The sequence below is a fragment of the Vidua chalybeata genome, chromosome 3 (assembly GCF_026979565.1).
Source record: "Vidua chalybeata isolate OUT-0048 chromosome 3, bVidCha1 merged haplotype, whole genome shotgun sequence".
NCBI lineage: Eukaryota > Metazoa > Chordata > Aves > Passeriformes > Viduidae > Vidua > Vidua chalybeata.
Genome location: NC_071532.1, coordinates 74,507,736 through 74,531,982, shown reverse-complemented (window position 1 = coordinate 74,531,982; position 24,247 = coordinate 74,507,736). Strand labels below are relative to the sequence as shown.

Below are 24,247 nucleotides of genomic sequence, written 5' to 3'. Positions count from 1 at the left end.
AAGCACTGACATATGATGTCACAAGATGACCTTAAAATAAAATGTGTTTTGTTTCATTTTAAAACAGATATTTACCCATTCTGCAATCTGTCACATGAAGCTGCTGTATTCTAGGATGCATCACAGATGGAAGATTTTGTCTCCACAGCCACAATGTTCTGGTGAGAATCACATTCTGTTACAGTAGTCAAGTATTTAAGTCTCACCTGTGATGCACAAAGACCTTTATTTCTGAATTCCTCCTTACAGCTTAGATTTCTTTCCTGGAAGATAAGAACCCAAATTACACACAGAAGGTATTTGGATTTTATTCTCCTATTTTCTAGAACGGCATTTAAGACATGCTCCTTACATTCTCCACCTGCCAATCCAGAAAGAACTGACCCTACTTCATTCACTTGACTCCAAAAGAGGATTAATAACTCTACATCCCCAGAGGAAATAAGAAATAAGCATCTAGTCTCCCTAAAAGACAGTTATTTTGTGAATTACTTACTGAGTAGTCTCTCTCTCTCAAGTGCTAAAAAAACACTTGAAATATATCTCTCCTTAAATATGAAAAGAGATTATACAACCAGTTTAGAAAATATGTCTAACTTTTAGAAGACTGAAGTCCCAATTAAAATGTCTAGGTTAGTTTTGAAAACAGTGATGGATTTCTAACGCATATGGATGTCAGGTGATTTTTAAAAGTGTGACCTTATTCCTTCCATGAATAGCATGCATTTCACCAAGCTTACTGTTTTGACTTGGGACTTTGTAGAATTCTGCAACATATAGCTCAAGCTTTAATTACACTTCTTCTCAAAACCATTAGTATGTACTAAATCAGGAATTTAATGTGGCCATCATCATTAGACTCAGTAAGAGTTAACAGGTTTTTTTGTGTGTAAAAGAGTTAATTTCATTAAGATTCTTTATTAAATGACTAGTCCAAAATTAGGTGATTTATTTATACTCCATGTAAAGCAGTTATAAAATACTCTGTAAGAAGCTTTAAAAAGCTAATTTTATATGTAAAGTCTTTGCAGAGAAATGGAAACACTTGCTGACACTTAATATTTAATCTTCTTATTGTCACAACACCTTCTTTTAGCTCTTTTTTCTTTAGCTCCCACAGAGAAGAGATTCTGAAAGAAAATAGAAATGAGTCTTCATTAATCCTGATTATCCTTATAACTAAGTTTATCAAACAATATTGTGAGTTTAATAAGAGCTTATTAAAGTTATAATACAGAAAAAACAATTATCTGTGATCACTGCTGTAATTCATATGTCATTAAAAAGATAGCTGTGAATTGAGAATCATGTTTTGGGGAAATAATCTGAAGTAGCTGAGAGAAGAAAACTGAAGAAGGAGTTTTGGGAAAACTTTTGCCTCAGAGAAAATGGCACAACCGAAAACTTTTTAAATTCAAACTTTCTCAAAAATAACCTTTGTAAATGAATTTTAATAGCAATGTGCTACAATGGCATAACTACATTGATAATGCAGTAAGAAAGAACTTAACATGGGACAGAACTCCATACATACTTTTTTTTTTTTTTTTCTAATGTGTAACTGATGTAGTCTACTTATTCTTATTGATTTCTTTGGGTTTAGATCCATGCCACTTGAAATATATCTGAAAGTAATGAATAGATGAACAGAGACTGCTAATTCTACTCTTACTACCAAGTGTCTATATATAAAGTACATACAGGCAGACAAAATGTAATAATAATAATAATAACAGCTGTACTCCATATCAGCTTGTGGTATATTTGCTTAGTCTGGTTTTCCTCTGTGCCCATCAGTGTTATCCTTCTTCATATAACCTTGAGACTAAAAACTGCTTTTTCCAGACTTTGAAGTCATACTAGAATAGAAACTGCATTTTCTCAATTTAAAAAACTTGGTGTCAATAAAAGAAAGTACATGACAATCTTTCAAACAGGAAATCCTTTACACACAAGATCCATGCAATGTATTACTATTGTCTGCACGTGCCTCCTGTGAGCAAAGTTCTGACCCCATAGCCCTTTTGTGTGAAGTAGTAGAAGTGCTAATGAATTGTGATTCATAAGGATTGCCACAATGTCTATGCTCTGTAAGATCTTTGCTGCATAGTGGATCTGTCCATACTCAAGAAGTGAGCCAGCTCTGCTCCGTGTTGGTTTTCAGGGCACCAATGCAGTCAGCCCCCCAAAGCCATGCTGAAAGGTTGGATACATCAGCTCTGGTAAACTACAGCTGGTGCTCCCATGATATCTGACCTAAAATGATTTATTTTGGTCTTATTTGGAAAGCAAACACATTGAGGCTATGATCTGGTGAACTGGACCTACCAGAAATGCAAATCAGAGTTTCTTCTGCAGTTACTACAACCTACTATGTGCACTTGACATGACACTGAGATTAGGAAGTAATCTGATAGATCACTTTTTGATTTTTGCTTTTCCAGTCTGCTGAATCTCATCTGCGCTGATTTGCAAGCCCAAAGCTGTCACAGATCCCAATTACTCACTTAACAGAGGATTCAGTCAGTACAAGAGAAACAGTTACACGATATTAGTTACATGATAATTTCTGTACCTACTTTCAGAATGCTGTACAAAGAAGGTGAGTCTCTTTAACTCCGTTTTTTGTCTGAGGAAACTAAATCAAGGCATAAGATCTGACTTGCCAGTGTCCCCATCAGCTCTTTCAACATTCAAGCAGAGCAGGTAAAATGTCACCAACACTCAAACTTATAATAGGTTGCTCTCATTTCTAATTTCTGTCAGAAGTGACATCACAGCTTCTCTTTTATGGTAGTCTGAAGTATAATTGTATATGTAAAGGAATTAAATGATACATTGAAAGTATAAAGAAGTTTACAGTGAAATAAACCTGTTCCTTTTGGTGTAGAGGGAGATTTTATTTATGTAACAAAAATCTTTCATTTATAGCAAAATTAAATACCAGACTTATTATTCTTTCTACAGTTTCTTAAAAAAACAGGGTTTTTTGCAGGTAACATGTCTGGCTATACCAGGATTTCCAAAGCTGGACAATTGCTGTAACACTTAGCAATCCTTTGGGAGCAATGCTGAAAACTGATACCTTGATTAAGTAGTGAGATTGGCAATCTGAGGAAAAAACTGTGGAAGCGACTAGAATGTGAATGGGAACTCCATGTGCATTTGGGAAGACTTGCTGCAGATCAGTGTCCTATTCAGAACAGACAGCTTTGAGGGTTCAGAATGAAGTTTTCACCCAAGAACATATTCTAGATCTGAGAGCTCTGCAAGGATCCTAATCTTCTTTTATTTTTTTTCTTTAATAACAGAATAAGGAAAGAGACACTTTTAGTTATATATAGCTAAGTAGCTCTGAAATCTTTTTTTAGACTTCAATATATCTTTCCCCAGCAGAATAAAAGTTTCATGTATTTTTTGCACAAAATAAACATATTATTCATATTTCTTCATATTTTAGAAGCGAGGACAGTGCTGACAAACCACAGTCATTGCTTTCTTCCCCAAATGTGCAGAAAGCAATGTGTATACCATTATTGGGGAACAGGAAAAAGTTTTTGTTTCACTAATGCTCTCACTGGTAGAGATGTCAACAGAGGATAGGAGTGTAAAATTCATGGATCATTTTAGGAGAAAAGCAAAAAAAAAAAAAAAAAACCAACAACACAATTTGCAGAAAATACTTTACCACACATGCTAACTAACATAGCCCTACCACGCAGTAAAATGGGACAGGAGCAAGCATCCAATCTGTGGCAAATTTCTCCAAATTAGAGCAGTTATTCTGTAACAGTAATAGAGCTGGAGCTATTCAGACCATATTCATTCCACACCTGTGATGAGTTCCAAATCACAGAGAGCATCACTCAAATATTTTTTTCTACTCTGGGTCTACTCAGTTGCTAAACCAGTTCCTAATGATGCATTGCAGCCAAGTGTGCCCAGCACAACTTCTGCTCCCAACACAAAATAGGCTGTAGTCATGGTTCAGACCCATGTGGCATCAAAAGAAGAAAAAAAAATTAGAAAAGGTAGAAAACAGCATTTGTTCAAGACTATTTCAAATCTTCCATGTTAAGAGCTCTCTGCCTTGAGAGAACAAGCAGCAAGTTCTTATACTCTATTGGAAATAGCAGTGAAACTCAGGAGCTGCTTTCCTACAGTCTCCTAATAGGATTTTTTGCAATCAGCACTGTATTTTTTCACCTTATTTTTGGGGTAGAGCACATTACTTTTTCAAGCTTTGCAGTACTGCTGTGATTCCTAGAAATGTATCTCCTTGGGAAAATGGAAGCTCTGTGTATTCACAGTGTTGCAGAACCCAGGAACCTCAGGTTTCCTGGATTCAGGTTTGCCATGAAATTGAATCAAAACCAATGGTGAAAACATTTTGAATAATTTTATGGTGTGGGATTTTTTTGTGTTGGAATTCATATGCATGTATGCAAGCATGCAGTAAAGATACTAAGAGGCAGAAATTATATTGGTTATGCTCTTTCTTTACCATCCTTCAATGTTATAGGTCCCAGGAGTGAGGTGCACTGAAGTCTGGCAATTCTCATCCATTTTTAACTGCTCCTCAGCAGCTGTCTAAGCCAGAGAAGTTCACAGCACAGGTGTACTTTTGTAGCTGTTCAGATCTATGTTCTATAGCGTGTCTGGGACGTTGAACAAGCTAGGATTAGAGATGTTGTTCAGCTGCTTGATTGCAATAATGCTACTTCCCTCATCACAGACATTTTGATTGGAAATGTGCAGTGAGAGTCACAAAGGACAATGTTGATGTAATTAGGATGCTAAAATGACAGTGACAGCATGTTAGTTGAGCTGTGGGAATGACATCCAAATAGTGGGTTTCATACTCTGTATTTACCTTCAGACTTATGACGCACGATAGCAAACATCTGCCACCTTATTAGAGAGAAAGTGGAGTAACAAGGATGTTATTTAGGGAGCAACAACAGCTTTCAAAGCAAAAGGCAAAGTGCTGATCAGTGAAGACAAGGAAAGGCCATATTTGTGCTTCCCCTATCTATTTTGTCCTTAGAAAAAAAGTAAATCCATTTCCCTATCCCAAGCAGCTGTTTGGCATTATTCTCCTTAGGAGACTTTTCCATTAAAGTTAAAAGGAAGAGGGCTAAGACTTGCCTTCCCTGTATCATTTATTTATTAAACTTCCCTTGCCTTGCTTTGTCTAAGTGATTTTCTTCCCTGGCAGCCACAGAAGGAATTAGTTTAGTCTGTTGTACTCAGTTTGATAATAATTATACTCTATATCATTCTGTGGTTTTGTTTATTATGCTGCTTTATGTGAAATCATAACTTGACCTGTTTGCTGTATAGATATCTTTATAGCTTAGTGGTCATATTTATACTGTGGCAAATCAAAAGGGAAAGTTTGAGAACAGTGATTCCAATTACATATGAAAGCTTACAAATGTATTATAGGCATATTAAAAGTGAGGTCCAGTATGGTACCTCAGTAAAGATCAGAAGAGGACCAGGTAGATGTTGGACCAGATGCAGGCTCTGGATCAGGCATGTTGAGGAACATGGGAAAAAGCAGCTTGGTTCAAAGCATCATCACTGGTCACAGTGCCTTCAGCTGCAGCCAGAGTCATCCAGAAGATCTGAGAAGCAGGATAGTGAGGAAACTGGGTTTGGGAGCAGACAGGGCTGAACACAGACAGAAGAACATAATACGTATTACTTCAAATGAGAATGTGATGCCTTAAGCATTAGCTTTCATATTTTTCAGATTCTGTACTGCCTTAGTGTGTGACTCTGAACTTCATATAAAGTGTTAGCAAGCTCTCTTCACAGTTTAGTTAGACAAAACAATCCTTTTCCAGCTTGAGAACCAAGGACACCATTGCAGCTTTAGGCTCAAGAAGTATAAACAACGGTCAATTGAGGAGAGCAATCTGGGGTGATGGGACTTCACAACCTGAAGATGTAATGGACAATTGACACCAATATGTAAATGAACCAAAATTTATAAAACTGAAAACTCGTGACTGGTTGTGCAACTTGCGCAGAGCCATGGCCAGGCCCTTGTACTGCCCAAGGGATACCTTGAAAGCCTTTTAATAAATACCTACTTTATTCCTTTAACTCTGTCAAGCCTCTGTTCCAGGTCAGCCTCTTTAGGCATCATTTGCATGGCAATCTACACAAAGCCTGCGATCACAGGTCCAGGAAGTGTATGCAAAATAAAGCATTGTAACCAAATTCATGGGATTTTTAATTCATGCTCATTAACTGGGTAATGATTACACCTGACAGTGTCAGTGATTAGATCCTGCAGTCATTTTTAATTTGGAGTGTCTGCTGCTGGGGTAACGAGGGCCAACTCTAGCAGTGAATGAGTAGAGTGAGGCTGGTATAAAATGCATGTAAGATTAAGAGCCTACATGAAATGTCAGAGATGTAAAGCACCCTGCGCCTTGTCTCCATAAAAGTAACTGTAGCACCCTTTGTGTAAACATGCATAGGCATGGAAATTAATTCTGCATAATAAATAACATAGCAAAGCCATGATCCTTCAATTCTGATTCAATAGTACAGAATAAATAGCACTGTAGCACATATATATATATTATGTCCTTAATGGAAAAATCACTATAAAGAAACTGCCTCTGTTCTGCCACCTTTACCCTAGATGAGTCTGCAGATCCTGTCTCTCCTGAACACTCTTGAAGTCTTAAGACTTCCAGTTCTTTAATGCTCCTTTTCTGACTACCGATAATCTTTCCTTTTCTCAAAGGAGCAGTACAGAAAGAAAAAAAAAAAAATGCACTGCTTCCAAGTCCTTTTCTCCCAGTCTTTTCATAGATCTTTATTTCACCAATTTCCATGTATGAAATAATTGTTGTTGAATTAATATTCTGGGCCCTATCAAGAACAATCAAAGTTCTGCTAGTGTGTCTTAAAATATGTAATTGCTCCGTAAATAAAAACACTCTAAATTATGACAAAGGCTAGGAAAAGAGGCATTGGCAGTGTTATTTGGATACTTCAGTGAAGTGGTTTGTATGTTGCTAGAGCTGACAGATTTCTCTAGCTGTTTCTAATCCTGAGAAATTGAAAGGTTTTGACATTGCCCCAAAAAGAAATGGAGTAAAGATGAAAACAGGGTCAGAAGAATTATGAAAAGGGAACAGTAGAAGGGAAAAAAATAATAGAGAGGCAGTCAAGAGAGAGGGTCAATCTGTTCGTAGGACCATAACATCTGAGGTTACCACCATAAGGAGAAGCACTGTACATGTGCATGTTCAGGTACAAGCTCTTTAAGACAGGTCCTCTGAGGTGCCCTTACCTGAAATCTATGGGGACACTGGGAAGCTTAGGGGACACTGGTACTCCTGTGGGTGCTGGCTGCTAGAGCAACAAGCTGGATTGTCTCCTGACAGAAACTACTAATTACTCAGGCTATGTCTGTCTCAAGGTGAGATACATTTCTTCCCCTCTCACTTTCTTTTAGAAGGTAATTCAGTCTTACAGCTCATGAGAGGGATGTGATGGTGGTGTCATATCCCACCCTGACAGCATCCTGACCCTGTGTATCTCTCCACCAAGCTTGACAGCAGAAGAAATCCTCCAGCCATTAAGGGAACCTTAATGATTGCTGGGATAATTTTTGCCCTCTGCAAATTTTTGTGATATTGAAATGTGTCCTTTTTGTCCAGAGCAAAACTGAAATCTTTCAAACTAATCTCTTCCTAATGAGGTACACTGACATTAAAGTATCTTTGTGCTTCCCTGAATTTTTTTTTCAAATATGACAAAAAAACATCCCTGAGAAAATGTTAGCAAGCTCAACTTTCCCAAGTAGATTTTTGTGTTGACAAACTTAAAACAAAAAAAAAAAATTAAACATTTTTGGTCGAGTCTCTTTGAACTTTCATAGATCAAAATATAGTTTTATGCGCAATGCATCAAAAAAACATTTTAGAAGCAGTTTATGAAGAGAGAATAGGGAACAAAGGACACAATTCATCTTGTCCAATGAAAATAAGAAATTCATTTCCACCATAGTTTATAGCTTCTGTGCAGTAAATCTGAGTTTGTCCTTCACTGGCAGAAAACAGGTTATACACGGCAGGATTTTGGAAAATAAATTTTAAAAATTTACTCTTCACTTCAAATAATTATAGCAATGGAAAGGTTTTTATTGTTCTTAAATACTGTAAGTCAATTTCTTCCAAAGCTAAATTCTGATCCACATTTTCCTGCATGCTGTTATTTTTATCTAATTTTCCTTATATGCAGCAGATAACAGTAATGTAAAATCCGAAAGGGAAAATAAATCTAGCTGGAGTAATCATATTATCAACACATCAGCTCTGCAAAACTCTGTCGTGCTTCCTTGCATAAAATGACAATTTAAAGTATTTTTCCAGAAGTCTCATGGAGATTATTGTATTTTATTCTCTATTTAGGGTTAAAAAAAATCTTAGACAACCGATTTGAAGCCTCCTAGTGAAATACTTACAGTTTAGTTTAGCATTATATGCCAGTTTCAGAGAGGTTGAAGTGTAATTTATTTCATTTTACTTTCATCAGCAAGTCAAGTTCATCCATCCAAAACCAGCTTCTCTGGATGCACACATTTCATTTGTTATCATTTTAGGTAGCACAGAGTGCAGTCAAATTCCAATATCTGTCAATCGCACACAAGTACTGTTAAATAATCTTTTACTTTCTATTTAAATGCTTACGCCATAAACACTGAATAAATGCTTGCTTGGCATTCAAACAAACAGCTTAAAGCAGCAAAACTGCCTTTAAACTATATGGAATTTTCTAACTATTTGATGGGTATCTGAAATTTCTATTTTCCAGTTAATATTAAATTATTTTGAATCTATAAAAAAGTATTCTGCACTGTAGTTACACCTCAAAAATCCAAAGTAACTCAATTTTAAAAAATACTCCTCTGATCTTCATATCTTTCTCTTGATTTGTTGTACTAAATTCTATTCACATTTTAATCTTCTCTTTTGGCATTGCAGAGCATAATTTCAGAACAATAAATTACAAAACCAGATGCTATGGTGTTGAACATGACTTAGGAACCTGAATAACTAAAAAAGCAAATGGAAGAGATGCAAAAAAAAGCCTTTAAAAGGCTTTATTCTAACATGTTCTTAGAATTTTTTATTATTTTTTAAACGTGCTCATAAATCTTAGACATCTGTATTGGCAACTCAAATTAATCCACTAAAAATAGCTTGTTGAAAACAATTGCATTTGTCTAATACATAACCCAAAACCTTAAACAACAGAATGGTTGAAAGAAACTGGCTGGTAATAAAAAAGAAGTTGGTAATAATTGCTGATGCTGAAAATGCAAAAAGGAGCAGAATACAAATGAAAATTTAATTGGAATTTAAGAATTGTTTATCTTTTAAGCTTTCTATTCATATCAGCTGTATCAATAAACATGCTTGTTTGCTTAATGGAGAGTAAATTCACCCAATTCCCCCATGACATATTTCATCAGAATTCTAGTCTAAGCAACTGCCTTCTGTTCCTTCCTAGACTTTTTCCAGAAATGTAAAGGCAGATTTCCATCTCCAGGAATTTATACAGAGGTTTCATGCACCTCATGCTGTAAATAATTTTCAGGATTGCAGGATTCAGGCTGCTGCTGTGTTTCCTGCTGAAATAATTGTTTCAGAGCAATATGTTCTTTCATGTCTTCTCTGACAAAAGATTCAAAGGACGTGAGAAAGAAAAAGATTTTATTTCTCCTATAATAATGTTACCTGTCTCTACTCTCTGCCTTGTTTTCCCATCCACCCTTCCCTGGCTCAGTGCCCCAGTGAAGTCAGTGCTCTGTTTCCCTCCTCCCTATTTGCCAGCACGGCAGTAGTGGAGACTCCATTGCCTTCTGCACCCACTGGCTGTCACATTGCAGCACATCTCACAATGACAAGACAACAGTAGCACTTCCCATTGGACCACAGCCTCCATCCAGGGCCAGCAGCTTGGGCAGTGATGCCTAAACATTCATAAGTTTATCATGTGTGTGTGTATGTGTTTGCATACTACGTATATAGAGAGGTAAGGTTATGGATACAAAGAAATATAAAGCACAATTGATAAATCACATTTCAGGGAATTTAGGGAATTAAGTGTGCTAGAAATACCACATAAATAGTGCATGTGTGTGTATATATATATATAAAAGTATACATAGAAGTATGTATTTATAAAATACTGCAGGTGTGAAAACTGAGAAACACTTCAAAAAGGTGATTAAATCTCTCCTGAAGTTACAGACTGTGTGTGGCACTGTATGTGTGTGTATAAGGGAGGGTGTTTATTATTTGCACCTTGTTCCAAATTTTAGATTCCCTGTGCTCTAACTTACATCTGTCTTGCTGTCTCCTGAGTTACCTTAGGATTTTTATTTCTAAGTTAACTTTAAGGAACACATAGGAATAGCTTTAGAGCTCTCTTTTTTTCTCTTCTTACATGTTGCTGCAATCCACTGAAAGAACAAAACCCTAACCATACTGAAATTAATAGGTTTTCCAGTGTTTCTGTGAGCAAGATTTCATCTCTGATATTTCTTGTCTTTCAGCAAATCCAGCTTTGCTGGTAGAATTTCAACTATAGCTCTGCAAAAGGGTTGGGGTTTTCTTAAAGATCAAGGTGTCATTGACTTTAATCTGATTAAATCTTCCATTTCCCTGTACTAATTTACCTCAATCAAGAAAATTTGGATGTATTTTCAGAAATTTGAAACAAAGATACATAAAAAAGATATCTGATCTGAATAAATGCGATATGACTACCTTCTGGTGAAGTTTCTTTGAAGAAAAAATTCTATCCCACAGATTCCATTACTTTGATGCAAATTTAAGTCATAGTTGTCAAATACTTGTTTAAATTTTCATGATATTGTAAAAATTACTTATCTTTCCTGGACTTGATTTCCACCCCTCCTTTACTCTACATAAAGCAGTTTCAGTAATAATTTTCTGACTGTGTTTTGATTAAAACTTTATGCCAGCAAAAGTCCAAAAGATTCTTTAGGGAAAGGCATTTCAAAAGTGAATGTATTGTTATTACTAGAGCAGCATTTATTTTGCTGGTACTCTTAATTGGTAGATTTAAAAGTATTTTGTTAAAGGAAAGTAGTCTTACACTTTAGCTATCTATGAGACAGAAAGTGATTAGTGCCTAACTCAAATTAAATTCTGCTCAACTAAACTCAGGTTAAACTGATAAAAGAGTCAGGAAGTTCTCTACCACTTTGTTCTGTGTGCTGTGTATGAGACTTGCCAGGGCATCAGTAGGCTCTAATTGCCCTGGTAAATCAGTGCTGTCCAGCTGAGCGATGTGCTTGTCAGTGGAATAATGATTTCCTAACATTATTATCATTGCTTTTGATTAAACTTCCTTTGGGATGACTTACAATAGACATATATTCTAGCAGAAATTCCATTCAATTTGGCTGGGAAGAAGTTTTTGTGGTACTTTAATATTTGTTTTGTGTGACATTTGACTGCAACTAACCACAGAGATCAAAGGCTGTCCTCAACCACCACCAACTGCTGACCATCCAGGTCTCTTTTTTAGACCAAAAGCTTCCTTTGGGCTCCTGGAGCACCAGAACTGGGGTGTGTCTTCTTCCATCCTTCACCAAGATACATCCAGTGGTCTAAAGGACTGGGTCCTTCTTGGAATTCAGAGCTGGGAATCCTCCCTCAAGAGCAGGGATCTAGTCCCTTCCTTTTATGAAGAAGTTAGGAAATGACACCTTTTGAAACGCAGACAGAAAATTATTCACCCAAAATAAAGACCAGTTTTTGTGGTCTTTCCAACAATGGAGATTTAAACCCTCTCACCTTCTCTTTGCAGGGTTGTAAACTGCATGAGAAAGGAAGCTGACTCTACCTTCTACTGCTGCAGATGTGCCCCTGGCCATAAATCATTAGGGAGTCAATAGGCAGGAGAAAGAGGTCAAAAGAAAATAATATTGTCTTGATTAGCACCTAGGCCTCCAGTGAGGGGGAAAGGATTGCTCACCTCTATTCCTAAAGCTCTTCACACATTGTAAAATCGACAGACATTGTTGTCAAGGAGCTAGAAAGCCTTTAAGGAAATTGAAATATCGAGGTCTGAATCACTTGAGGTAGAAGAAAGATTCATATCTAATAGCTCATAGCTTCAATTTCTGCATAAGGGGACTTCACCCTCCGCCTGTTTCCTTTAAATTCAAGCAACCAAAAAGCAGCTGTTACAGTGCATTTAAGATGGAGTCTGCTCTTACAGGCACATCTATTTCCTTAGGGCTCAGAGCTGGGGTAATAGCTAGTTTATCGATTTTGAGTGGCCCTTCCTCGTGAAGAATGAGCCCCTTCTGGGGATGTGCTGGCATCAGGCAGCTAAGAGCACAGGAGCCTGAAAGGCAGAGGGTCAGAGAGAGTTTAAGCATGGCCAGCACTAAAAGACAAATGAACAGAGGTTTTCAGGGTTGAAGGATTGCAACACGTCCCCCTGATCCCTATTTTCTGGTTTGGGGCTTCTTAGGACTTGGGATAGCCTAACCAACTAGGGATTTAGGTTCCTCTTAACATTTTTGTCAGCAAATTTGTCCTACCCACATTTGCTAAACTGAATTAACTGCATGGATTCTCAGCCTGTTTGAAAAGGTAACTGCTTGCCATCACTTTTTTTCACACCAATTTCTTTAAAACAAAGGAATCCAGCATTAAGTGCTGCTGACCTCATATGTAGACCCCTTTTTTTAATCTTTTCCAGTTTATTTCCCTTGCTCTTTTTCTTTCTCTCTGTGTTTCTTCCTACCTATCTCAGCAGACTTTCTTTAGAAAGTTACTTTCTGAGTAAAATTGCTATATAAAGTCTTCCTTGCATTGTAGGAACAAAGGAAATCTCTTACCACTTTTTAAATGCCTAGTTTTAATAGGCAGTCAAGTTCTGCAGAGAAAGACTGTGGGCTGCAAATCTTAAGATGGGAAAAAGACTACTTGGCAAATTGTATTTCTAAGACACAGTAAATAATTGTACATTGAATTGTTACTCTAGTAGCAAAATATTCATTAATTCATTATGGATTTTTTTTTCTATTAAGAGTAGAATAATGTATGACACTAAAATCCAGTAAGTGAACATTAGAATCAAGTGCAAATTGAATATTAAAATTAAACTTAGACTGCAAACATTTAACTTGTCTTTTTAAGATGCTTAAAAGGAAGACAGTAAGCTCAGAAATAGCAAATAACTTGAGCCTTTTCAAAAGAAATATGATCTCTGAACTAACTGCTGGCCTGCTTTGTGCAGTGTTGTGTCAGCAGCCTGTGCAGAATATTCTTTATTGCCATGTTCTAACCTTGAGTTGCTCTCAGAGGCATCAGTGTCTATGTTAACCTGGACAGTAAGTAGTAAAAAGAAAACATCACCTTAGAACATGTCAGTGTTTGCAGCTACTGGAGGATTTTTTCAGACAATTGTTCTTTCAACCCATTCCTCTTGTGTATTTGTTATTTCTTCACTGAAGGAGTTCAGGTCTTTTCCACAGAAAAAGTCTCTTCAGTGACTTTGTTAAGCTTTGTATTTCTCAGCTTGTTATATTTGTAGTTTTAGCTATCTGCTCTTCCTTTTGTTGTGCACACAAAGAGAAAGTTATGCACACTCCAAGAAATTAACAACTGCTGTCTCTCAACTGCAATTTTGTTTTCTCAGAAGAGAGTGCAGTTTGAGAGGTTGAGGGATTGTTAGTTTTGCTGCTTTTATAGTATACACTATCTAAAATATATATTGTTTTTAAAATATGCTTTCATTCTGGTTTCATCATGCTTTAGGTTTTGGGTGATTAAGTTTTTGTTTCAGTTTGTGCGCATGCATATGTTTAAACTTCTTATTAGGAAAGTTTCTGAATTTACTTTTTGTGTCTCTTGCTCTTTCTCCCTGTGTTTGAGTAAAAAGGCACTTGTATAAGATCTTAAAAGTCTTCTGCTCTTGTTTTCAATGTCCAAATTTTACAGTAGAGTATAATCTTTATTGTGAATTACTAATCTTTCTCCAGCAAGTATTTCATTCAAGAGTCTTGTTTTATAATCACCTTCTATCTTACACTTAACAGCTTATTCTTTTGAAATATTTGGTACTACAAACACAAGTAATCTTGAAAACCTAGCTGTTGGTGCTGTGAAAATGATTGGTACAGTTTTTCTTTTCTTCCAGTTAGTGCTGGTGATATTACACACACAAGTGCTCTACAATCCATCAATTATTTGAATTGCACTTTTCAAGCAGCCATTGTTTTTTTCAGTATATTGCAATATGAAGTATTCTCTAGGCACAGAATCTAACCTGAAGCTTTGAGTCACTGATGGGCTTTTAAGAAAGCTGGATCAGTGAGGAGTTCTGCTCAAGGCATTTAGACAACTAGAACCTGGATGAGGACTCTTGGCTGTCCTGAATCCTCCTGAGGAGCAGTTAGTTACTTCTTAGCTCAGAATAGTCAAGAAACCCAGTTCTGTTGATTGTATTGTAAAACAAATGCCCATCCTTCCATTCTGTGAGGGAAAAAAAGTCTAATTTACAAAGAATATGGATGGACATATTTTTAAAAGTAAGCCTATAAATTATCACCTCTCTTCTCTGTTAACATAGTAGTAAATGACATTCTCCAATTCAGCTACAGAGCAGATTGCAACTGATTTGAGCACTTCAGTAGCTTTCTTTTCTCTCTAGGGCAGTTGTTTTCTCACTGGCAACTAGGATCCATAGCACAGATGATTTTTCAAATTAAAGCAAGAACATTGACCTGCATCCTAAAAAAACAGTTATATCAGTACAGATCCCAAACCTAGAGGTATAACAAGTCTCTTAAGGAAAAGGTGCTAGGCAAGCAGAGAAGTGAAATGTTAAGTAGAGATCAGATTATGGGGAACTTATAGTAATTCTTAAAGGCCTCTCAGGCTTTCTTTCCTGGCTACAGAGCTATCTCACAAGTTGTGTTGCCACTGGCAAAATCCTCAGATCTATGAAGGTTTATCTGCAAAAAAAGACAGCATTAAATCTCAATTAAATTTTTTGAGCTTGCTTATGCAGCAGGATAGAGCAGTGTAACTACTGCACCTAGCCTCTAATCATATCTACACAAACAGCTGGTGCTGAGAGCTCCAAAAGCCTTGCTTTGCACAGAACTAATATACCCTAGAGTAAGTATTCAATATTAAAAGTAGGCATCCTCTGCTCTTTCCTGATTCTGATTTATCTTCTTCACAGGAGGAGGTGTTTTTCCACTATAGAAGGGAACTATATATTAGGAAATCAGTCAGAAGCAAGCATGATTTTTTGATGGGGAGTTTAACTTATGTGCACAGGAATGCCTATGGTTCTTCTCCTGCCACGTCGTGCTCCCTCTCTGTTTGGCTTTGCTCACATCATTTTCACAGCCACTGTGAGTTAATCAGGGCTTTCTGGTGGGCGGGTGGCCATCACAAATACATGGCTTGTGCAGGTATGTTATTCATATTTCAGCTGGCCGGCTGCAGCTTTACAAGCCAGTCACAAAGCTGCTGAAGAGCTCTTTCTGCAATTCTGGCAGAATCAGAGAGAAAACAGCAGTTTGCTGTTCCCAAACCACATGGAAAGAGAGGAGGAAGAGACCACTTGCTTTTGGAGCACTTTTCTTTGATCAGCTTCATTTTGTGCAGAGCCTTTTCAGGGCTTTTGAAAGAGGCAGGGACTGGCTTGTGCTGCATAACGAGGATGAGCTTTATATTCAGAAAGATAAAAAGCTCTTTTCTAGCAAGGCAGATAAAATTTGCTACTAAGCTACAGTGGTGAAGGACTCCATTTTCTATACCTAGCACAGTATGGAAAGCCATCACCCCTTTCACAGATTGCTGTCGGTCATAAACTAGCTGTGATGTGGACAAGCAGACATGGAAGTTAAGGTAAAAAAAAGGTTCTGTCTGCATGCTACCAAGGCTGGCAATGCTGCTGAGGTTCTGATCACTTTGCATGCCATTTATTTTCCAGTTGTGCCAAGGGAAGGAAAGGGTACCTCCTGTACCCTCTAAGTCATAAGCTCATGATTAGAAAGCAACACTGCTGCTATGTGGAGTGTCCTGACACTAACTCTGGGTTGCCTGGAAAGTTTCTTGCTGATAGGACTGTATTTTTTTTTTTGATATGTGGCAGTGCTGGTAGACATTGAGTCTCTCTGGTATGGACAGCAGTGCTTTAGCCATTTTCCCCTGCTGTTCTGAGAGACTCTGTGTCCCTGGCTAATGTCTTTTGCTGTACAGTTGGATCACAGTAAGAAACCACTGAGCTATTGCATAAGCAGCTGGAGAGTGACAGTTTGTGACTGCCATGGAGAGAAGGAGAGGATAGATGACAATCAGGGGGAAGGCTGGGGGCTGCTGAGCCGTAGCAGGATGCTGTGCACTGCACAGCAATTTGGGGAAGGAAGCTGAGAATAGGGTTTTCTTCAGCAAGGGGTCAAGATTCAGACGTTCACAAAAAAAGGCAGCTGTACCCCATCTAGCAATTGACAGGAAGATTTAGGTTTAGCCTTTAAAAATAGGGACTTTGTAGTTGCTGTGGTCCACACAGTTTCACTTTGTGCCATGTGGCTACTTCATAGTTTGCAAGACAGCTTTGAGGATGGGGGATGTTTTTGCTCATTTATTCTGCAGTTCTTTGCCGTTTTAGACTGCCAGTTTGTGTTCTTATTACGTTTGTTTTATAAGAATCTGTGTTTAATGCTCCGAGCACAAGGCTGGAAGGAACCAAGTGAGGTCATTCTAGCCCAGCCCTAGGACCTGGGGGCACAATCTGATCTCTCATTGCTTCGTGGTGCTTCTCTAACCTTGCTCTAACCAGTCTCTAGCGATAGGGTCTGCACCATTCCTAAGCAATCTATCTTAATGGCTCCCTGTCCTGGGGTGCTTTTAGATCATTTTTCTAAAACTGTTCGAAGTAAAATTTACCATCACTGAATAAAATTATTCTATACTATTCTCAGAGAGCAATCTGAGAATCTGTGGAATTAACAAATAACTCGAAAACAGAGGAGGTGGAGAGGGGAAGAAAAAGAATGTTGTAAACAGTAGAATAAAAATGTGCAGTGTGAGATCAGCAGCTCATTCAGTTTTCAGCCTTTTAACTCTCTGCAGCTCCGTTGAGCCTTTTCATGCTGGGCTGTTTTCAGAAATCTGTGGACAGGCATGGAAATGTGTGGAAGCAAGCCTGTGTTTGGATGCTGGGGGGAAAAAAATCCACTGTTCTGGTTGCAACAGAGGAAGCTTAACTGGGAGCAGTGAGAGTTAATTCCAATAAAAGGAGCACTCTTCAGTTTCAGAGAGCTAAAGTAAAAGCTCCTGGGGGCATGTCCATGTAGCAGTGACTTGGAGATAAGAAGTTACACACTGGCTATCCTGAGGCAGTCAGGTTTTCTTCAGTACTGCAGGTGAAAAAGCTCCAGCTAATTGGAAATGTGCTTTAAGAAAATCCAGCTGTTAGCATAAATGCAAATATGCCATGGCCGAGTCTGGTAAAACATGCCAGAGGACAGGGAAAGCAATCTCAGATTGAGCTTTCTTTCTAACAATAACAATTGTTTGCTTGTGATTCCTATCAGTTCAAACTGCATTCAACTGTCCTTTTTTAGCCCTGAAGTTTCTACCTAGATTGTCTGCTGCTAGAGGTACCTACCTCTGACACCTCTGTTAACCTCAAAGTCCTTCTGCTCTTCACCCAGACTGGTGGCAGGAGTAATCCTCAGAGACTATCTTGAGGTTAAGTATTAATACCTGAGGAATCCTGAGACCAGCTGGTGGTGAAGACAAGAGTCAGCCCCAAACACTTTAGAATTCTAAGGTGTGAAAAGTTACATGATTGCTTTTTCATTATTCAGTGTCCATGCTTTTAAGAATCTTTACTTCATTTTTTTATTTTAAAATACTGTCCTTTTCGTTTGGGAAATCTCAGTACTAGACTAGTAATGAAAGTTATACCTCTGCAAGTAGTGATATATTTTGGGCTACTGGCAAAACCTTGAGAAACTGGAGAAATTGGTGCAAAAAATGCTAGAGAAATAGGCATCAATATTATTGACGAGAAAGTTTATATTTTCTCCCCCCTGCAGTATTGTTTAATCAGAAAAAAAACAAAACATATCTGTCTCTTCTGGAATGACTGAGAAGTCCCAGTTGCAAGGAAAATATGATAAAAAGCTTCCATAAAATTCAATTTTATTTCTTAATAAACATAATGCATTCAAAAACAGACCTTTTTTTGCAAGCCTTGCCTGGTAAACTTGGGGTTAACAGGGCTGATACCTCATTACTATCTCCCTGTTTGTGTTGCTGCTAAATGCAGTTGCTTGCTGATGGAATGCCAAGATTTGCACTTAAAAAGAAGCCTTGCTAAGTTTTTTAGGAGAAAAACAATCTTGTACTGATAAAATACTATACTTTCAACTTGGGAAAAAAAGCACCTAGAAAATACTTGCTACGCCACAACACTCTGCAAAGTACTTTATAACAAAACCATCAAAAGTACAGAATTCTTCCAGCTGGCAAAAATCTCAGTAAACACATCTCTTTGACAAAGTTCTCCTTTCAGACTCCGACATGCATGGGGGAGGGAATCCACAGAAAGGAAATTTGTGATTCTGTGGTGGAAGGAAAGCCATGAAAGAAGAAGGGTGAACTAAGGTGACTTGCCTGGATGGCTCCTTAGTGCCACCTTTATAGTGAGAATTACAGTGAGATGTTAATGGTTATCTTGGGCACAAAAAAGAAGGACATAAATAAATATGGAAAAGACTCCCCATTTTGGAGATTATTATGAAAAGAATAGTCTATGAATTCTAGTGCACCATAACCTTTATGTCCTAGTAATATACACAGTCACTTCTCAAGAAAATCCCTTCCAACCCAAACCATTTTATGATGCTATGCAAATAATATTTGTCAACAAGTGCTTAACACATGCCTTCACTCTACTTACTGCTGCCTGACTGTGTCCAGGACTCAGTCCCAAAAGCCATGAAAGCAGAGTTTGCTGGTCCATTCCATGGGTTCCTCAATCTGCTTTGAGAAGCACAGAAATTAGTGATTCTATTAGTACTTCATCATGAAAAATCACCTATTTTCCAAGTATACATCTTAACAATTATTACTGTATTCCACAAAATAAAATACAAAAATAGAATTCCATTAAAAAATCCTGTCCAGCTCCTCAGGGTATAGCTAAGTGGTATTTTTAGGAGTCTGCTCAGGTCCTCTGCTTCCTTGCAAGACTCTCATTCAATTTTTTAATGGGTCTGGCTATTAGAACGTCTTTCCACCATCCCATTAGCAGTAGTTTCAGAGCAAAGCATGCCAGTGATGCCAATACATCTACTGGATCTGTGATACTGCATAATGAATGATTAGTTCTCTGAATCCAAAGCATATAGAACTATAAAGGACTCTACAGCCTGGATGTGTTTTGGTAAAAGGCAAAAACTAAAAACCATGATCCCACGTCAGAAGGGGGACATGCACTCATAGGGCAGCAAAGCCAGGAGAGGGAATCAACCCAGAAGAGACAAAAATAGGCAAACTTATCTAACATGGTCAGATGTTAATATTGGTACTTGGGGTAGCACAAACCACAAGTGATTATCCTCACATTGGCTCTACACTTCAGAAGCTTCCTACACAAAGGCGACAGTCTGGATAAACTAGAATTTCATGCAGAGGACAGAATACATAATATCTGGTCATTTCCTATGTAGTAAGAATTGTCATGTGATGATGCAGGGGTTTGTTATTTGTTAGCAGAAGAGCTTAGTGTAAAGTAATCCCTGTCAGAAACTTGAGTCAAAAGGCTTTTAACCGGAGGGTGACTATGTTACAAGGCACAATGTTAAAATCCTTTTCTGATTTTTTATCATCCTCTTTAATCCCTAGAAAATTATCAGCTCCTGTGAATAAAGGTGTCCCAATCTATTGTTCAAACGCAGGTCACACTCTCTGTTCAGTGGTAAGTTATACCTATTCTGTGTATCTCTTTCAAAAGCACAGAAACAAAGAACAGCTTTACATGAATATCGGCTCAGCATCTTGCTTTTTCCTTGAGCTGCATCTCCTAGAGCTGTTCAACCTAAATCCCTTCTTCCTCAGAGGTCCCATTCTCACTTTCCCTGTAGTAAGGGAAGGAAGCAGTCTTAGGTTTATAGGTCATATACTTCCTTCTAGACATATTTTCCACCAACAATCAACAGATGCTAAAAAAAAAGCCAATGTAATGTTGCTGTAAAGCCTCATTTTTCTTTCAGAGGGATTTAAACTGATGAGGATAAGTGGAAAAGCCATGGACACATCGTCCCCCTCCTTTACTCCCCTCAGGATCAATTTGCTAAAACCAGAGAGGGCCTGCTAATTATGTCCTTCAGAAAAATGGCCTAGATAAAAGCACCAGACTCTGCATTCCATATATTTTATATAATTGAAGGAGGTGTTTGTGCCCAGGCACTGGCAGCAGGGACCGCTTCTGCAAAGAGCAACCGGGGCCACCCCGTGCCAATTCCAGCATATTCCAACACACCCACTGCAGGGCATGGCTGAGCCCTGCAGCCAAGCTGGCACCTCTGGGAAAGTGTACCTAAGAAAGGCACAAACAGTGGAGAATGAGGGGGAAAATGTGAGAAATAACCTTGGAGCACCAAGGCCAGAGAAGAAGGATAGGAAGATGTACCCTGAGCACTAGAGCAAAGATTCCTCTGCAGCCCATGGTGGCTTGGGGAGGACCCTGCAGGAAGATGTGTCCTGAAGGAACAGCATCCCATGGACAGCCCACTCAGCAGCTAAGTTTTCTTTTCCCTTGAAGGAATTGCATCCCAAAGTTAGGACTCATTTTGGAGGAAGGGAAATGTATGAGGAGGAAGGAGCAGCTAAGAGGAACAGTTGTGGACTGATCACAAACCTGCATTCCTATCCCTCTGCACTGCTCAGGGATGGGTAGGAGGTATAGGAGATGTGAATGAAGGAGGAAGCTGAGCTTGGAAAGAAGAGAGGGAAAATTATTTTAATATTTGTCTTTGTTTCTCACTATATAAATCTATTTTAAATGGCAATAAAACACATTCTTTTGCCCCAAGATGAACCTGTTTAGCCTATGAAAGTAACTGATAAGTGACCTTCCCGTCCTTACTTCAACTCATGAGACTTTCATTTTATTTTCTTCCCATATTTTGTTGAGGAGAGATAATGAGAGACTGGCTGGGTGGGTCTGACAGCCAGACAAGGTTATCCCACCGCTATAACTAAAACCAGAATTGAGACCATCCATCTTCCCAAAACCAGGAGATATTGTGACAAATTCCCTTTTCTTCAAGACAGAGTGTTAGAGTAAAGCCAAGCTAAGGGATGTTCCCTCTTTCTTCCTTTCCTCAACAATGAATGTGAAAACATTTCTGTTGTAACTGTAGTGCTACACTCACACATCAGTTTTTTACACTCCCAAAGGCAGCAAAGTTATGTGCTATTAGTGGACCTCTGAATCACGTTCTACCATGTTTTCATTCTGAATTTAATTATTTCTTTCACAGTAGGAAAAGATGAACTATGAAAGTGGTTTTAAAGGCCTGAAATTCTCTTTCAGCTTTCTTTGACTTTGATTGCATATATATATATATATATATATATATATATATATATATATTTCTATTTATAGGTGTGGGGTTTTAATAAAAATTTTTTGTGGCACTACCTAGCCAAGAAAACAAAACATAAATAATTGAAAGACGTGCAGAAAAAGAAAGTCAGACAAATGTTATAGTACTTGTAACACATTGTAAAATCTACAGTGTGCCAGTATGTTCAGAACACTTTTTCCTGGTTACTGACTTTCCCTCCTTTTCCCTTGTGCGCCATGGTGCTGCATGGTTAACTTTTTTTAGTTTTAGAACATCTGTGAGTTCTAGGGCTACATTCAGGATAAAAGGTTAGCTATTAACAACCCCTAACTAGGGTTGTTAGGTTTTGCAAGGACCATATGGAAAAGTCATTCTGGAAAGAGACTGATCACTTCTCTCAGGAGGAAACAACTAGTGCAAGGACAAAGGAGGCTATATGAACGTCTCAGCCCTACCTCCCCATGGAAAAAAAAAAAAGAACACCTCATAATGATGCAATATATCTCTACTTTTCCTCATTTTTAACACATAAAAACATAATGAAATATACAAGGACATCTTTTATATTAATTTCTCATTATTTTTCTTTATGTGGGAAATATATGAGATATGTGGCTGCATAGGGAAACCCTTTATTAGTGCTTCCTCCCCTAGGTATTTTAGGAGTCCCCTGGAGAGGGCATGAATGTTCATCCTTGTGTAGCCTCCAGACATGAACTAGTCTTCTAATAAAAGTCTTATTGATTACACAATTAAAGTTCTAGTCCCTTCCTTTTTCAATCCTCTAATCCTATGTCCTCCACATTCACGCAAATACAAATGCAGCAAATCTGCAGCATGTTATCCTTTACACAGACACAGGGATAGAATCATAGGGTAATTTAGTCTGTCTTCTGTGTTCCAAATGCTTGACCTAGGTTCTGAGAAAAAAAACTTCTCAATATGTACTGATTCACCAAGTATGAGACATATTAAAATCCTGCTTTTAATTTGTCAGTGAGCTTTTAATGTGAAGAAGAGAAATATTGTCACTTTGTCACAGAGTGCAAGAACCCATGCCCTCTCCATTCAAAGGAAATTTCTGAGGTTGCAGTTCAGTGTTATTGAAGTTCTATCTATTGTGATGTCTGATTGTTTTAACAGGACATATATACGTAATTTAATACCTGATATTATTTTCTCTCTTTCTCTTCCTCTTTTTTTCTCAGAGCAAATTATGACATCGACATCTAAAGGAATTTTCCGGCCATTTTTTATTATCTTTGTTATCCTTGGTTGTTTCATGGCATTTATATTAATTTATATCAAACCAACAAACAGCTGGATCTCTGGTCCTATAGAATCAGCCAGTTCAGTGTTGAAAATGAAGAACTTCTTTTCTTCCAAAACTGATAATCTCAATGAAACTACTGTTTTGATCTGGGTTTGGCCATTTGGTCAGACATTCGATCTAACATCCTGCCAAACGATGTTCAACATCCCCGGGTGCCATCTGACTATTGACCGCTCCCTATATAACAGATCCCATGCTGTCCTCATTCATCACAGAGACATTAGCTGGGATCTGGCTAATTTACCTCAGCAAGCCAGGCCACCATTCCAGAAGTGGATTTGGATGAACCTGGAGTCTCCAACTCATACTCCACAAAAGAGTGGCATTGAACACCTTTTTAACCTGACCCTGACTTACCGGCGTGATTCGGATATCCAGGTGCCTTATGGCTTCATGATGGTTGGCACCAGTTCCTTCACATTTGAAGTGCCAAGTAAGGAAAACTTGGTCTGTTGGGTTGTGAGTAACTGGAACCCTGAGCACGCTCGAGTCAAGTATTACAACGAGCTTAGCAAATACATTGAAATCCACACCTACGGACAAGCCTTCGGAGACTACGTCAATGACAAAAACTTGATTCCAACTATCTCCACATGCAAATTCTACCTTTCCTTTGAAAATTCAATCCACAAAGATTACATTACTGAGAAACTCTACAATGCTCTTCTGGCTGGATCAGTACCAGTTGTACTGGGCCCTTCCAGAGAAAATTATGAGAATTACATTCCAGCAGACTCTTTCATACATGTGGAAGATTTTCTTTCCCCCAGAGAGCTGGCAGAATATCTTCTGATGCTTGACAAAAATAATAAGATGTATCTTAGTTATTTCAACTGGAAGAAGGATTTTTCAGTGCATCTTCCTAGGTTCTGGGAATCACATGCATGTCTTGCTTGTGATCATGTGAAAAGACACCAGGAATACAAGTCCATTGGAAATTTAGAAAAATGGTTTTGGAATTAATTTGTGGGGGGTGGGTGTGGGTGTGGGTGTGTGCGTGTGTGTGCAATTTTTTTGAAGAAGCCAGAAAGGACTTCAGTCCAAGTGGAGAGGAAAAGAAAAGAGAAAAAAAGGAAGGAAAAGAGAATCTCATGTCATGGTTTATCAGTTATTCTCTCTTGGCTATCCTATTTATATTTTGTAACAGATTTTAAAAGATCAGCAGCAGCAGTCATCAGTACTCAGTTTCAAATTATAATAGAGATACTAATTATGTGCACTGAAGAGTATTT

The 24,247-nt window shown here is 38.0% G+C and overlaps 1 protein-coding gene and 1 long non-coding RNA gene across 3 annotated transcripts in view; both read left to right on the top strand.

Moving 5' to 3' along the window:
* The window catches only part of LOC128786334 (uncharacterized), a 125,575-nt gene that overhangs the window by 72,206 nt on the left and 29,122 nt on the right, over positions 1–24,247 (top strand). The gene's annotated exons all lie outside the window — the stretch shown is intronic.
* On the top strand, positions 95–23,978 carry FUT9 (fucosyltransferase 9). Of its 2 annotated transcripts, none has more exons than XM_053939543.1 (2): positions 95–161; positions 22,891–23,978. In XM_053939543.1, the coding sequence occupies exons 1-2, from the start codon at positions 95–97 to the stop codon at positions 23,976–23,978; spliced, it is 1,155 nt and encodes a 384-aa protein (XP_053795518.1). The 2 variants fall into 2 exon arrangements, with proteins under 2 accessions (XP_053795518.1, XP_053795519.1); XM_053939544.1 differs by lacking the exon at positions 95–161 and adding an exon at positions 21,028–21,066 and having other exon boundaries at positions 22,887–23,978.

Bases quoted from the DNA above. Each gene is read 5' to 3' on its own strand.
- FUT9 (XM_053939543.1), top strand. From the start codon at position 95: ATGAAGCTGCTGTATTCTAGGATGCATCACAGATGGAAGATTTTGTCT. The intron at 162-22,890 runs GTGAGAATCACA...TTTTTTTCTCAG, and splicing joins TCCACAGCCACAATGTTCTG to AGCAAATTATGACATCGACA.